The following is a 17,506-nucleotide window of genomic DNA, read 5'->3' on the forward strand; positions in this document are numbered from 1 at the left end:
CCCAGTAGCTGTGGGCTAACAGCCCCCACCGTGCCAGCCCGAGACCCCGGGTCATCAGACCCCACCGTGCCAGCCCGAGACCCCCGGGTCATCAGACCCCACCGTGCCAGCCCGAGACCCCCGGGTCATCAGACCCCACCGTGCCAGCCCGAGACCCCCGGGTCATCAGACCCCACCGTGCCAGCCCGAGACCCCCGGGTCATCAGACCCCACCGTGCCAGCCCGAGACCCCCGGGTCATCACCCCCACTGTGCCAGCCCGAGACCCCGGGTCATCACCCCCACCATGCCAGCCCGAGACCCCTGGGTCATCTAGATGCATCCACCTTTGTCCCTCAATTGTCAACTGCAGCTCACATTTAAACCTGTCAGGCGGGAGCTCAGAGTCCTGCCCTGGGCCCTAAACTGTAACCACATTGGGAGACACTAAATTCTCCCCCCCGTGTGCTGGGGAGACACACAGGACCCAACACACCATACACACACCACACACACACACACACGGCATCTGTCAGTCAGACCCTGGCCACCACAGCACCATCTCAAAACACACATGCTATAGCACAGGGCTCAGAAAAAGCCAAGCTTAGCATTTGGTTCTTGAACAAAAAATTTTATTAGCCACAGAAACCTGAACGTTTTGGTAAAGGAAAGAATCCATTCATGACATCGGAGGGTCCTTCAAGTCTGGTGGCGAGGGGGCGACGGCACACAACGCAGCTTCGGGTTCCACCGCAAGGGGAGGAGGACGAGCAGCTCTTCGCACGACGCAAGGGAAGTGGCTGTCACCAGTGCTGGGACCCACAGCGTGGTGGTTTTGAAAAATGATTCCTGACGCAAGCTGGAGGAAGGTCAGTACCCACAGACGCGCAGTCCCGCCAGTGCTGCTGGGCCCGGCACGCGCGACGAGTTTGAGAAATGCTAACTTGTTAGAGAACACAGGGTTTGTGCCTGGTTCTGGGCTGCGAGCTGCGTGCACCCTCACACCCACACGGGGCTCTGGGTCACCCAGCCCTGCACCGAGCACGGCCACCCCAGGACTTTGGGCAGTTCTCCTGCCCGACCTAGGGTCTCGGCCTCCGAAGTCAGCTAAGGCTTTGGGAACACAGTCCAGTTGCCAAGGACTACCTGGAAGCTGGGCCCCTGCTGATGGCAGCAAGCCCACCGCATGTGCCTGACCCAGTAGTGGGGGTGCTTCCTTTCACACCCTGACCCCCACCTGGGGACCAGGCACATGACACCTCAGGCTCACGGCGTCTGGCTTCCCAGAGAGAAATCTCCAAGGAGTCGAGAGGGCCAGGGGTCCCTGGTGTCCCATGCACGGGCATCTTCTCGGCCCTTTCCAGTCACCAGGGTGAGGTAGTTGGACAGACCACAGCCACGGAGAAAAGCTCCCTCCTGACCTTGCCACACTTCGTCACTCCAGGTCCCAGGTGGGGATGGAGGACAGCAGGCATGCGTGAGGGACACACAGCATTGCTGCCAGCCCAAAACAGCACAAAGGGCCAAGAAGACGGTGTGTCCACACCTCAGGTGCAGGGCGGCAGCAGCCCTGGGCCTCCTCGCCCAGAGGGAGTTACCTTTCTGAGAAGAGCAGTGGTATGACGTGCGGGCATGAGGAAGGCATGCCACAGCCTGCTCGCAGCAGCATCCCCAGGTTCTCCATTCCCACCTGCTGCAGCTTCAGTCCAGGAGGCTGAGACCACGCTGGAGTCCAACACCAAAACAACTCGGAATGCGTCCCAGGGTCCTGCACTGCTCTTCTCAGAAAGGTAACACAATGGGGAGAGGGGAGGGACTCACACAGGGACCCCGGGTGGGGGGAGGGCTCACACAGCAGCCCTGGGGTGGGGGCGGTGGGGGAGGGCTCACACAGCAGTCCTGGGGTGGGGGCGGTGGGGGAGGGCTCACACAGCAGCCCTGGGGTGGGGGCGGTGGGGGAGGGCTCACACAGCAGCCCTGGGGAGGGGGCAGTGGGGGAGGGCTCACATAGCAGCCCTGGGTTGGAGGGTTGGGGAGGGCTCACACAGCGGCCCCGGGGTGGGGGCAGGGAGAAAGGCTGCACTGTTCAGTTTACGTCCACTCCGGCTATTCTGTACTCCAGACACTCAAGTGTTCAAATGGCACATGGGTCCGAGTCACAAAGGACATGCGCCCTAAGCCAGCAGCACTGTCCCAAGTGGTGCCCCTCTCTCCAGCCACCCAGCCTCCTCCTCAGAGCAGGTGAAAGACAGAGCTCTGGATGCAATGAGAACGCTGCCAAGCACTCTGGTTCAACTGTGCAGGGGAGGGTGCCTCACGGTGCATGTGTGTGTGCCCAGCCTGCGGGAGACTGACACCCCAGTGCCAGTGTTGGACGGTCAACAGGGGGCACCGAGGGCTCTGGCCTGCAGGAAGCTGGAGGCGCTCACAGGGTTCCTGCAAGCAAATCTGAGCTTCCAAATTCTGTGTTTCCAGAGAACAAGGGGGTTCCCGGAACACCCCACTCTGGGAGACCTGAGGTGCTGCAAGCGCTGGTTTTGGTGGCATTGGCCTTAAAGTGCTCGCACAGCTTTAGTGATACCTTCTGTGTTTGTGTCCCAGGTGGAGTACCGCACCTGCCCGTGTGGCGGGCACTGACTCGGTCCGGTCCAACCCAGCAGGTCTCCCACCACATGCCCACCATGTTCACCTTGGCAGAGGTGTGAGCCACAACGTGAAAACATGAGCTACACAGGTCAGTGCCTCGCCCTGGGAAGCCCAGATACCGCCAGGCACTTGCTGCCTCACACACGCCTTGATGGGCCCAGGTAGAAACAGCAGTTGCCATGCCAATCCCAGCCCGGGGCCACTAGGGCTCCCTGCCTCACCTTAACAGCTAACGCCCCCAGAAAGGCCAGAGCCCAGCATGGTGTGACGTGCGGGCATGAGGAAGGCATGCCACAGCCTGCAAAGCTCCGATCCCACCAGAACTGAAGCGTCCACCTCTGTGGCTGGCAGCGCCCAGCCTTGCTGGCTTCAGGACCGCCCTCCCCCCTGCAGGGTACACCCCACTGGGGCAAGGGGGCACCACGGTCTCCGCAGAAGCCTCCAGCCCCTGACCAAACCCAAGGCAGCTCTGCACAGCGGCCAGTGCTCCTCTCCTCCCCTGGAGTCAGCTGTCAGGGACCTCAGACACACAGAAGCAGAACGCAAGGCCCCAGCAAACCAGCACAAGACTGCCCCGTGACTGAAAACTGGCTCTAAAGGGGACGAGTTACTCAAGTCTGATCAAGGGTGCCCAGCCTGGGCCATGTCCGGCAGGACCGGCAGGGGCAAGGGCAGGCCCCTCAGGACTGCCAACTGCGCTACGCCCCCCCCGCCCGCCAGGCAACAAACAGTGAGAGCCACAGGCTAGCAAAGGCAAAATTTATTTCAGCTGTACATAACAGATGTCTTATTAAAGTATAAAACAAACACTTCATTGTCATATGCAACCACAAACATGTGCACACTGTACAATGCGATGTTCAGATATACATCCAGTCGGCTCCGAGGGCGGCCGCGACCCGGGGACAGCTTTCCCGCCTCCTAAAGAGCACAGTATATACAGACTTGGTTCCCAGGCCTCAGACCACTATTTACACGTGATGGTGTTTTGGCAACTTTATGCAAAAACACACAGGCAAGAGAGCTTGGTGCGAGCGTGGCAGGGACCCCGGCAGTGTGCACGGGCAAAGAGGGGACGCCTAAGCGGGGCACCTGCTGCGGGCTGCACTCAAGTTCCACAGGAGAGGCACGACAGTGACCCGCATGAGGGCCGTCCAGGCCTGCAGCAGGCCATGGAGCTCAGGGTGCCAGGCAGAGAGACGCAAACAGCAGCATTCAGGTGACCACCAACATGTGACCGTCAGAATGGCTGCACCTGCATGAAAGGGATGATGGTGAGCTGCTGGAACTCTGGTGTCCAGAACATCACCAAACTTGTCTCCAAAGATGACCAAACCTTCTTTGGAGTTCAGAAAATTCTAGAGGTGGCAGCTGCCCTGCGGGGCTACACTGCAGCTGGCACAGAATTGACCCAGGCCAGGCAAAAGCATCGAAACCAGTACACTCACTGTCCAAACCAAAAGAGGCTGCACTCCTAGACTCGGCCAGGAGGGCTGCCCTGGCCACAGCGAGCCCAAGCTGCTCCTGGACCTGCTGCCCTGGCCACAGCGAGCCCAAGCTGCTCCTGGACCTGCTGCCCTGGCCACAGCGAGCCCAAGCTGCTCCTAGACCTACTGCGTGGTCTTGAACAAGTCCAGAAACAGCTCAGTTACATCTCTCCAAAACGTCCATTCACTATTTGGGTGAACAACAGATACGCCCCCATTTCTACTGGAGATTAACACTGGGCTCTAACTTTAAAAGAGCCCCCCTAAACTCAGCTATTGCTACTAATGATGCAAATACACAGTCTCCAGACGGAGCAAGCAGTCAGCGGCTACAGGGGATGGAGAGCTGGGAGTGACTGTCACCCGGTGGCCTCCAGGCCCAGCCATGTCCACACAGAATGAGCTGCCCATGTGGTGTGCAGGAAGCTCTGCCCAGTCCACTAACACCGGGCCACGTCCCAGGCAAGCACACTGCTCAAGACCCCAACACTGAGAGCACGGGTGGGCGGAGAAGGGGCTGCCTGATGGGCTGCACACACTCACGGCCACCTGGACTTCCGGCCACCCTAGGAGAGGAAGAGACGTTACCCCAGCTCAGTACGGAATCATACTGAAAACACAACCACAGGTTCCATCGTAACACCAAGCAGAGCATGCGAGGGCTAGACCACCCTGCTGGCTGAGCAATGGCGCCTGATGCCACACGCGGCTCTGTGTGATGCAGGGTTAGTCTGAGTGGGGCCTTGCAGCTCCTGAGACAAACCCAGGAGGGTGGGGACTGAGTGGAAGGCAGACTGTGCTGCGGGGCTCAGCCCAGCCAGGAGGCAGCCACATTCTCGCATCAGAAGGGCTCAAAGGGAGGGCTGGCTAGGCATGGGCACTGAAGCATCCACGGTGCCGCACAGCTCTGCTCTGTTCACCAAGGCCTCTCGGGCCACAGCCAGGCCAGCTCTGCGGAGCCGAATGCTTCACCCCACCATATGGGGGCAGTGTGGGGTGCAGACCCGCTCAGGCCCACAACAGAAGCCCCGTGCGTGGGCAAGTGTGGTGCGGGACTCAGCCCCGCTGGCTGCACTGTGACCACATGCCCCCCCTGCACAGGCACGCGGCGCGGCCTGGGGAGCACGCCCAGGGCTGCTCTGTGTGTGTGTCCTCTCCCTCTCCCCCCACGGCTGGCCAGGGAGAGTGTCTGAGTTTCCACGGGCGGCACTTGAACCACAAGTTTGTGTGTGTCCATATAAAATAGAAGTGTTCATACAGTTGTATCCAAAGAGAACCGAGACAAGTGCTACACTGAGAAGTCCCCAGACCCCGGAGGGCCACACAGCAACTTCCCATTAAGAAAAGCACCCTCAGGCAGAGGTGCAGGTGCGTGTGGGACACACCGGCTCCCTCCGCCATACACGGGCAGTGCCGGAAACATCACATAAGGAGACAAGGAACAGCAAGAAAACACCTAAGCAAAGCAGGCCGCGGCCCCACAAGCGCGGGGACAGCTGCGAAGTGCACTAGTTCTGGTGGGAGATAGAGGAGCAACAGCTCTTACGAGATGCTGGACCCATCCTGTAACTATGGGCTGTCCATATACTGTCATACTCAGGGTCTTCCGAGAGGTCTGAGGGCTCCAAACGAGAAAGGCTGCTGCGACGGCCCAACGAGTCTAGACTGGGCTGGTCATCATCAGCCAAGACGTGATTATGCATCAGGTCAGTGCCTTGCCATGCTACGACAGGGAGGGCGACAGGTGCGACAGGCAGGGGGAGGGCAGACAGAAGAGCCACAACCAAAAACAGGAACAAAAGCAAAAGGTGACGGGAAGAGAAGGAAAAGAGAAAATACTGTTAAAAACGGCAACAAGGTTTGCTTCTCCGTATATACACGGTTGGTTTTCATAACAAACTCAGTACAACCCTTAGCACAAAGTTATACCAATTAGCAGTTAAACATACAAAATACAATAGCTTCAAAGTAGCCCCTTTGGAACAATAGGGTCGTAAGACTCTCGGTTAAGAAATAGTTTACAAATTATACCGAGGTCAAAAAGCACCTCCGCCAGGCAGTCAGCCGAGCCTGCCCACATTGAGGAGCAGCCTCCGTGACAGCATTACACAAAACTGTCCTACTCAGCAAGTGGAGGCGACAGACACAAGTGACTTACCGTGTCAGTCCCCAACCTCCGCAGAGAGCCCCGGGTCTCCCCCACCCATGCCCCATGTCCAGGGAGTCAGGGAGCCCAGGGTGAATTTCCCACAAAGCCATCGAGCCTGGTGAGGGCACAGCCAGCAATGCCCTTGGGAAGTGTAGGAGAAACAACCCCAGGGGCAGGTAGCGGCTGTGAGCAGTGGCCCTGGGCAGGCAAGTGTGCGAGGGGCTCCCCCTGAGGGGCCCAGGACCCCCGGCCCTGCAGCCACAGGGCTGGCCCTGCCCTAGCTCTTGTGCCAGCCCTCAACTGCCACCAAGGCTTTCCTGCCTCCAAGCAAACCGACACCTGCACGCTGGGCCTCCAGTCCTCCCGGCCTTCCACAGACTGCAAGTCCCATCATCCGTGGGCAGAGAGCTGCACCCACCACGACATCAGCCCCTCCCTGCCCATGCCTCAAAGCCTACAGCAAAAGCCAGGGCGGGGACAGCCCTGAGGCTGCACCCTCAGAGCCAGTGTGGATACACGGCTCCAGGCTTTTCTTGCACAGGAGCTGTGGACACACATACATGGGCCAGGACACGCCCACTACTGAGCAGACGCGGCTCCCTCCAGCACACACACGCTGGGGGCCCTGCCTGTGCAGCCAAGACCCCCGGCCTAACAGTCCACTTCAAGGAAATCAAACTGAGCAGAAACTAAAACTAAAACGCTCTCACTACCAACACTCAAAACAGCCCCAACACGCACAAGTAGCGATCAGCCCTGGACAAGGTGCACAGGCCCTCCCCCTTCTGTACTGCTGCCAGTGCCCGCACACAAAGAGGCCAAAGCCAACTCCCCAGGCAGGACCCCAGCATAGTCCAATGCCGGGGAGACGCAGTCAAGGGCCAACCTCAGAGGCCCCAGGGTGCTGCCAACAATGTCATCACAATGTCCTCCCTGACCTCATGTGCACGTCTGTCCCCGGGACACGACACCCACCTGAAGCACCACGCGGCAGGGGAGGTAAAGAGGCAAGACTGGCCACTCAGCCAGCGTGGGGCGGACAGGGAACCGACACAGGATGAGAAGGAATCAGTTTCCACAGCCAAGTAATATGTAAGACACCCAGTTCCCCCAAACCCTGAAAAACCAGACTAAGTCTCTGCACAGAGCAGAAGCTGCAGCAGGACACACAGTCCACAGCACCGGCCACAGAAGCACAGCCGTGGACAGCCACGGAACACCCACAGCAGGATACACAGTCAGTCCAAAGCACCGGCCACAGAAGCACAGTCGTGGACAGCCACGGCACACCCACAGCAGGATACAGTCAGTCCACAGCACCAGCCACAGAAGCACAGCCGTGGACAGCCACGGCACACCCACAGCAGGATACACAGTCAGTCCACAGCACCGGCCACAGAAGCACAGTCGTGGACAGCCACGGAACACCCACAGCAGGACACACAGTCCACAGCACCGGCCACAGAAGCATAGCTGTGGACAGCCACGGAACACCCACAGCAGGACACACAGTCCACAGCACCGGCCACAGAAGCACAGCCGTGGACAGCCACAGAAAACCCACAGCAGGACACATAGTCAGTCCACAGCACCGGCCACAGAAGCACAGTCGTGGACAGCCACATCATACCCACAGCAGGACACACAGTCAGTCCACAGCACCGGCCACAGAAGCACAGCCGTGGACAGCCACAGCACACCCACAGCAGGACACACAGTCAGTCCACAGCACCAGCCACAGAAGCACAGCCGTGGACAGCCACAGCACACCCACAGCAGGAAGCCTGTGGACGGCCCACAGCACAGCCCATGGAAAAAGGCCCACAGACAACCCACATATGGCCCACACGTAGCCCACAGCAGGATGCCTGTGGGCGGCCCATGGCACCGCCGAAAGAAGCACACCCGTGAACAGCCATGGCATACCTACAGCAGGACGCCGGTGGACAGCCCACAGCACAGACCATGGAAGGACACCGTGGATGGCCCACAGCACAGCCCATGGGAAAATGCCCACGGACAACTCACAGATGGCCCACGCATAGCCCACAGCAGGATGCCTGCAGGTGGCTCACAGCACAGCCTATGGAAGGACACCCATGGACAGCCCACGGCACAGCCCATGGAAGGACACCCATGGACAGCCCACAGCACAGCCTATGGAAGGACACCCATGGACGGCCCACAGCACAGCCCATGGAAGGACACCCATGGATGGCCCATGGTACAGCCCATGGAAGGACACCTGTGGATGGCCCATGGTACAGCCCATGGAAAGACACCCATGGACGGCCCTCAGTACAGCCCATGGAAGGACACCCGTGGACGGCCCATGGTACAGCCCATGGAAGGACACCTGTGGACGGCCCATGGTATAGCCCATGGAAGGACACCTGTGGACGGCCCATGGTACAGCCCATGGAAGGACAACCGTGGACGGCCCTCAGTACAGCCCATGGAAGGACACCTGTGGACGGCCCATGGTACAGCCCATGGAAGGACACCCGTGGACAGCCCACAGCGCAGTCCTTGACAGGATGCCAATGAATGGCTCACAGAACAGCCCATCGCAAAGCCCACAGCAGAGCCCACATCAAGACGCCTGTGAACAATCCATGGCATGGCTCATGAAAGGACACTCGTGGACGGCCCATGGCATGGCCCACAGCACAGCCCATGGCAGGATATCAGTGGAAGGATGCCTGTAGACAGCCCACAGCACAGCCCACGGAAGGACACCCACAGATGGCTCACAGAACAGCCCAAGCTCCTTCACCAAGCTACCGAAACACCACGATGAGGGCCTACCCAAACACTCAGCTACTCACAACGACAACCTTCAAATGCACTGGCTTTGGAGTGCATACAGGAATCCGAGGAAGCTGGCACACCAAGGCCGCACAGAAGCCACACAGCACACCAGCCGACGCCCACTGCCTGCCAGCACCCCTCAGCAAAGGCAGCTCCCAGGGAGGGGGCACAGGGGTGAGGAGGGTATTCCCCAGAGGACCACAAGCCACTGCCCACGGCTCAGACCCTGCTCAGGGGAGGGGGACCCGGGCTCTGCTCAAAGTGCACCCCTGGATAGCAAGCCCCACTAGGCCCACTGCTGCGGCACACACTCAGGGGCACTTACTGGAATTCAGCGTCTGCCGCGTCTTGGCGCTTGTACAGTAAGCTTCAATGACTTTGAGGATCTGGGCATCCTCCTCTAGGGCGGCGGTGCCTGCCAGAGAGGACACATAGTCAGTGTACAGTGAACGCACACACACACAGAGGACACAGTGCTCACGGCCCTCCAGGGCGCACACACGCACACACACACAGAGGACGCAGTGCTCACGGCCCTCCAGGGCGCGCGCACACACACACACACACACACACACACAAGAGGACACAGTGCTCACGGCCGTCCAGGGTGCACACACACACACACACACACACACACACACACACACACACACAGAGGACACAGTGCTCATGGCCGTCCAGGGCACACACACACACACACACACACACACACACACACACACACACAGGACACAGTGCTCACGGCCGTCCAGGGCACACACACACACACACACACACAGGACACAGTGCTCACGGCCGTCCAGGGCACACACACACACACACACACACAGAGGACACAGTGCTCACGGCCGTCCAGGGCACACACACACACACACAGGACACAGTGCTCACGGCCGTCCAGGGCGCACACACACACACACACACAGACACAGTGCTCACGGCCGTCCAGGGCACACACACACACACACACACACACACAGAGGACACAGTGCTCACGGCCGTCCAGGGCACACACACACACACACAGGACACAGTGCTCATGGCCGTCCAGGGCGCACACACACACACACACACACACACACACACACAGGACACAGTGCTCATGGCCGTCCAGGGCACACACACACACACACACACACACACACAGAGGACACAGTGCTCACGGCCTTCCAGGGCACACACACACACACACAGGACACAGTGCTCATGGCCGTCCAGGGCGCACACACACACACACACACACACACACAGGACACAGTGCTCATGGCCGTCCAGGGCACACACACACACACACACACACACACACAGAGGACACAGTGCTCATGGCCGTCCAGGGCGCGCACACACACACACACACACACACACACACACACACACACACAGAGGACACAGTGCTCACGGCCGTCCAGGGCACACACACACACACACACACACACACACACAGGACACAGTGCTCACGGCCGTCCAGGGCACACACACACACACACACACACAGGACACAGTGCTCACGGCCGCCCAGGGCGCGCGCACACACACACACACACACACACACACACACACACACACACACACACAGAGAGGACACAGTGCTCACGGCCGTCCAGGGCGCACACACACACACACACACACACACACACACACAGAGGACACAGTGCTCATGGCCGTCCAGGGTGCACACACACACACACAGAGGACACAGTGCTCATGGCCGTCCAGGGCGCACACACACACACACACACACACACACAGGACACAGTGCTCACGGCCGTCCAGGGCACACACACACACACACACACACACACACAGGACACAGTGCTCACGGCCGTCCAGGGCACACACACACACACACACACACACACACACACACACACAGAGGACACAGTGCTCACGGCCCTCCAGGGCGCGCACGCGCACACACACACACACACACACACAGACACAGTGCTCACGGCCGTCCAGGGCGCGCACACACACACACACACACACAGAGGACACAGTGCTCACGGCCGTCCAGGGCACACACACACACACACACAGGACACAGTGCTCACGGCCGTCCAGGGCACACACACACACACACACACACACACAGAGGACACAGTGCTCACGGCCGTCCAGGGCGCGCACACACACACACACAGAGGACACAGTGCTCACGGCCGTCCAGGGCGCGCACACACACACACACACACAGGACACAGTGCTCACGGCCGTCCAGGGCGCACACACACACACACACACACACACACACACACACAGAGGACACAGTGCTCACGGCCGTCCAGGGCGCACACACACACACACACACACACACACACACAGAGGACACAGTGCTCATGGCCGTCCAGGGCACACACACACACACACAGGACACAGTGCTCATGGCCGTCCAGGGCGCACACACACACACACACACACACACACACACACACACACAGGACACAGTGCTCACGGCCGTCCAGGGCGCACACACACACACACACACTCACACACACACACACACACACAGAGGACACAGTGCTCACGGCCCTCCAGGGCGCGCACGCGCACACACACACACACACACACAGACACAGTGCTCACGGCCGTCCAGGGCACACACACACACACACACACACAGGACACAGTGCTCACGGCCGTCCAGGGCACACACACACACACACAGAGGACACAGTGCTCACGGCCGTCCAGGGCACACACACACACACACACACACACACACACAGGACACAGTGCTCACGGCCGTCCAGGGCGCGCACACACACACACACACACAGGACACAGTGCTCACGGCCGTCCAGGGCGCACACACACACACACACACAGAGGACACAGTGCTCACGGCCGTCCAGGGCGCACACACACACACACACACACACACACACACACACACAGAGGACACAGTGCTCACGGCCGTCCAGGGCGCACACACACACACACACACACACAGAGGACACAGTGCTCACGGCCGTCCAGGGCGCACACACACACACACACACGGCCGTCCAGGGTGCACACTACCATCCCCAAGGCGCTCCCAGCACTGACACATACCCAGTCATCCGCACAGGAGTCCAGGCTCAGGCACCTAGAACAGAGCCGGGCGGATAAGCTATCCACTGCTTGTTTGTCACCTGATTTCTCAGTTCTAACAGCATTTTGGTTCATTTTTAACCCTTTTTCATCAGCAGTCAGTTTGGCCAGAGGTCAAATAGCTTTAGAGGTTGAGCTAGTGCCCATCACATGCCATGCTTGGGTGCTTGGATCAACTCCTGCTCTGTTTCTCACCCACTTCCTATTGACACTCTAATGGCCCCCAGGGCAGAGCAGACAGCTCCTGGTTTTTGGCCGGCATATGACTGGCACCCGGCTGGCCCGTAGCTGCAGCTTCAGGGAGCACATCAGGCAGACGTCTTGCTCTCTCCCTTTGATGTTTGTACAGCTTTATGGAGTGAGCTGGAACAGGCCATGGTTCCATCGGAAGCAGGTATACCCCTCCATGACCTATTGTGACGACTCCACACAATCCCACTAAGCTAGAGGAGAGAGGGCCCTGAGTGCACCCTTTGCCAAGGACAGCACAGGGAGGAGCGGGAATTCTCAACATCAGCAACGGACACTCAAACAGACCAGTCTGGCAGGAACTCCAGACCCACTGCTCTCAACACTGACAACAAGGGGCACACGCCCTCAGTGGGCCGCTAGAGGTCAGGGGACCCCCCCCCCCCAGTTACACTGGCTGTTGGGCTGCAGGAAAGTTGACAGCACCTGACAGACAGCTGCCTGGGCAAGCTCCCCCTGCAGGCAGCGGCGAGCGCTAAGCCACGGTAAAGGTGACCCACTCCTGCCACGGAGAGCAGCCCTTCTTGCAGGGCTGACTGCATGCGCCTGGCTGGCACTGCTGGCACTGCTGGCACCCAAGGAGAACCCCAGGCGTGGGCTTCGGCCACAGAGGAATCAGGTTCCCCTCGCTCCACCCCAGCTCGTGTCCACCACACCTCTCCTTCCACTGCTCCGGGCCTCCACCCCGGCCCTCCCTGCTCTCCATGCCTGGGCAGCTCCAGGCTTGGACGGCTCCTGATCCCCCGCACTTCCTGCCCCAAGGTTCTAACCGGGCGGAGCAGTCCCCCAGGCCCCAAGGGCTCCGTATCTTGTCCAAAACCCTTCCCTGGGTGCCGCGTCAGCAGGTGCAGGGTTCACAGGTCCTTGAGCCCTGTGTTGGGATCTCTGTCCACAGGCACACTCTGCAAGAACAGGGTTTGCCAGTCTCTGGGCTGTGGTCCTCAGACTAGGCGCACACACACACACACACACACACACACACACACACACACACACACACACACAGAGTTCCTATGTGCACACACACAGGCTGATCCTGCGTTCCCCCCCTCTCTCACACACACAGTTGCATAAACCTTGCCTGGTCTTGTCCCAGCAGGCAGGTGGTGAGACAAAGGGGAGACACCCAGAAGAGACAGGAAAGGGGGACAGTGAATGCCAAAGTCGCCGTGTAAGCACAGGAGTGTGAGCTGCCCCGGGAAGAGCATGGTGGAGCCCAGCCCTGGACCAGAGCCTGCGGTCCGTGTCCGGGGAGGCGGTCCAAGCCTGGGAGGATGCAGGAACGCCAAGAGCCGGCAGAAGAAGCCCCAGCTCACAGCACAGGGTTGCAGCCTGACTGGTGCAGACCGGTGGCCTGTGCAAAAAAGCGCCCCAAGTCCCTCCAGCCACAACACCGGACTCACTTTTCCGCAAGGCAAACTCTTCGTCTGAAGGCTTCCGCTCCGGCTTGCGCTTCGGCAGGAGTTTCTTCATGGTCTTGGGGCTCTTGCTAAGGTCCTGGAGGAAGAAAGGCAAACGCTAACCCTCTACAGCAAGCCATCAGAGCGGGCCGCCATGGGGGCTGGCACTCAGCTCTTCCTGTTCACTTACTCAGGTGTGAAGCAGAGCCGAGCACAGCGAGAGCAATCAAGAGTGAGCCATGGCAGTAAGCTTCCAATCACTCCTTCAATCCACAAACCTCAGCAACTGAAGCCAGGAGCCAGGAACCCAACCAAGGGCTCCATCACAGGTGGCAGGAAGGGAAGCCCATGACTGCAGTCACCAGGGCTGCCTCCCAGCGCACATCAGTGGGAAGACAGAACTGGGCACCGAGCAGAGGACCAGCGACGCAGGGCCTGAACAGCCCACCCCAAGCAGCAACCACAGAGACCGTCCCACTCAGCTCGTTTCTTCCCTTTGCAGGTGCCGGGCAGTAACTTAAAATCAATGAGCCACCGGCAGCCCTGGCTCTCTGTTACAACTCCTAGAGCATATGGCACGGGCGACACTGCCAAGAGGAAAGACAAGCAGTCGGGAGAGATCTACGTCCCCTCGCGAGAGGTGGGACAGGACTCGCAGCCCAAGGGACATGGCCCCGGGCACAGCCATTGGAGACAAAGCAGCAGAGGCAGCCCCTCTACACTCTCCCCCAGACACACACAGGGCTGCGTTCATCACGCTCACACTGCGACCTGACACGAGTGTACTCATGTTCACACTGCGACCTGGCACGAGTGTACTCACACTGTGACCTGACACGAGTGCATTCACACTGCGACCTGACACGTGTGTACTCACACTGCGACCTGACACGTGTGTACTCACACTGCGACCTGACACGAGTGTACTCACACTGCGACCTGACACGAGTACTCACACTGCGACCTGACACGTGTACTCACACTGCGACCTGACACGTGTGTACTCACACTGTGACCTGACACGTGTGTACTCACACTGCGACCTGACACGTGTGTACTCACACTGCGACCTGCGACCTGACACGAGTACTCACACTGCGACCTGACACGAGTGTACTCACACTGCGACCTGACACGAGTGCACTCACACTGCGACCTGACACGAGTACTCACACTGCGACCTGACACGTGTGTACTCACACTGCGACCTGACACGTGTGTACTCACACTGCGACCTGACACGTGTGTACTCACACTGTGACCTGACACGAGTGCACTCACACTGTGACCTGACACGTGTGTACTCACACTGCGACCTGACACGTGTGTACTCACACTGCGACCTGACACGTGTGTACTCACACTGCGACCTGACACGTGTGTACTCACACTGCGACCTGACACGTGTGTACTCACACTGCGACCTGACACGAGTGCACTCACACTGCGACCTGACACGTGTGTACTCACACTGCGACCTGACACGTGTGTACTCACACTGCGACCTGACACGTGTGTACTCACACTGCGACCTGACACATGTGTACTCACACTGTGACCTGACACGAGTGCACTCACACTGTGACCTGACACGAGTGCACTCACACTGAGACCTGACACGTGTGTACTCACACTGCGACCTGACACGTGTGTACTCACACTGCGACCTGACACATGTGTACTCACACTGTGACCTGACACGAGTGCACTCACACTGTGACCTGACACGAGTGCACTCACACTGAGACCTGACACGTGTGTACTCACACTGCGACCTGACACGTGTGTACTCACACTGCGACCTGCGACCTGACACAAGTACTCACACTGCGACCTGACACGTGTGTACTCACACTGCGACCTGACACGTGTGTACTCACACTGCGACCTGACACGAGTGTACTCACACTGCGACCTGACACGAGTGTACTCACACTGCGACCTCACACGAGTGTACTCACACTGCGACCTGACACGAGTGTACTCATATTCACACTGCGACCTGACATGAGTGTACTCATGTTCACACTGCGACCTGACACGTGTGTACTATTCCTCACACTGCAACCTGGCACACGCACTCACTCCTCACACGGCCTTTCCTGCTTGCACTCACACCGATCATGCTCACTTCTACTTACAACTGACATGCACTTCCTTTGTGCCCTTACCCTCATACTTGTACTACTCACACTCACACCCTTCCTCTTATTCACCCTCCCTTGTAAACTCTCACACCCAGACACCTAACCTTATTCACGCTCATCCAAACCATATCCATCACTTAGCTGCTTCCCCAAGTGAAACCACTCCTTACAAGACACTTTCCAACACTTTCTATCTGCATCAAAGCAGGTGCAGGCAGCTTGAGCTCACACCAGCATACACAGGAACTCAGGATCAGAGGGAGCAGGCTCAAGATTCTGCACTGGTTCCTCACACACCGAGGAGGAAGCTGTCTTACAGAGTCCTCACAGCCTCCGGATCGCAAACCTGAGAACCGACTGTGTAGCCCCTCAGAGCTGCTGCGCGCTCACTCGAGGCTCCAAGCAAGGCCGGCTAAGGCCTGTGTGGGTGTCCTCTGGCTTACCTGGGCTCCCGGCCCTCCAAGCAGAGGGGGACGTAGGAGGAAGGCAGCCTGTTGCCCACTCCTGGCGACCCAGTGTTTCTTACATCAAGTGAACAAAAGTGCACCAAGTGCAGAAAAGCCAGTCTCGAGACAAGCTCACCCACGCTGGTGCCGCCCGAAGCCCTCACCTCCTTGTAGCAGAGGGCCGCCGAGGGCCGGAGGGGCGGGGCAGGCCGCAGGCAGCTCAGGCTCCATGGCTTGGGCGTTTTTGGAGGCTCCAGGGGTCCCCAGTTAATGGTGGTGTGTGGGGTGCCATGGTGGGAGGGGTGGGGCAGCGTGTGGTAGGCAGGTGCCAGCGGCACCGGCTTGCTGTCTGCGTGCTTGCCGGATGGAGTCATCGGGTGGGAAGGGAGCTGCAAGGCAGAGAGATGAGCAGATGAGACTCAGAGTTTAGCACCCTGCTCCATGTTCCATGTCCCTTTCCAAGGTCCCGCCCCCTGGTCACGTAAGCCGTGGGACTCTGATGCCCCGCTTCTCTGCACATGCCATCCCACAAATCACCCACACTGCTTCGAGCCATCCGCAGCTCCACATCAGGGTCAGGGGCTAGACATGCCACCACCTACAGGTGCAAGGGTGCGGGGTTCTGGGGACACGAAGGAGCTGGCGACCAGGCCCATTTCTACCCATGGGTGTTGGGGTGCTCCAGGTACAAAGGGTACCTGAAAGCTGCAGACACCTGCAGTCTGGTCTGCAGGACAAAAGGCACAGCACTTGCAAACAAGCCTGCTTCTTGGGAAGCCTCTGCTGGAACTGAAACAAAGTAGCCTCAAAATGCAACTTCTCAGAGTGGAGTGCTGGCCGAGAGATTCCCATTTCAAAACCCCCACTGCACTGGGAGGTCAGCAAGAGAGGACCAAATTAAACCAGTAACCTCAAAATCCACCAGGACTTCAAAAGAGCTTCCCAGCAGGAGACAGGAGGGGCTGGCTGGGTGGGGGGCAGTTCCGGTGGGGGGATGGCTTTGGGAGGGACAGCTCTTGGGAAGAGATGGCTCTGGGGGCGGGGAACTCGGAGGGGGTGATGGCTCTGGAAAGGGAGGGGATGGCTGAGGGGGCAGC

At 59.2% G+C, this 17,506-nt stretch overlaps 1 protein-coding gene across 4 annotated transcripts in view; it reads right to left on the reverse strand.

Annotated features, from left to right (window-relative positions):
- ARHGEF7 (Rho guanine nucleotide exchange factor 7) overlaps window positions 1-17,506 on the reverse strand; it is a 110,864-nt gene that overhangs the window by 4,013 nt on the left and 89,345 nt on the right. The window contains exons 16-19 of one of the 4 annotated variants that reach the window (XM_040991134.1): window positions 16,574-16,798; window positions 13,820-13,913; window positions 9,400-9,489; window positions 5,661-5,837 (exon numbers count right to left, since the gene is read on the reverse strand). In XM_040991134.1, coding sequence (XP_040847068.1) covers window positions 5,661-5,837; window positions 9,400-9,489; window positions 13,820-13,913; window positions 16,574-16,798 — 586 coding nt within the window. Of the gene's footprint in view, window positions 1-4,973; window positions 5,838-9,399; window positions 9,490-13,819; window positions 13,914-16,573; window positions 16,799-17,506 lie in introns of those variants that run through there. The other 3 variants (XM_040991133.1, XM_040991132.1, XM_040991131.1) reach the window with 3 other exon arrangements.

This window comes from Ochotona curzoniae, unplaced genomic scaffold, assembly GCF_017591425.1.
Source record: "Ochotona curzoniae isolate NIBS_2020 unplaced genomic scaffold, NIBS_Ocur_1.0 contig_64, whole genome shotgun sequence".
NCBI lineage: Eukaryota > Metazoa > Chordata > Mammalia > Lagomorpha > Ochotonidae > Ochotona > Ochotona curzoniae.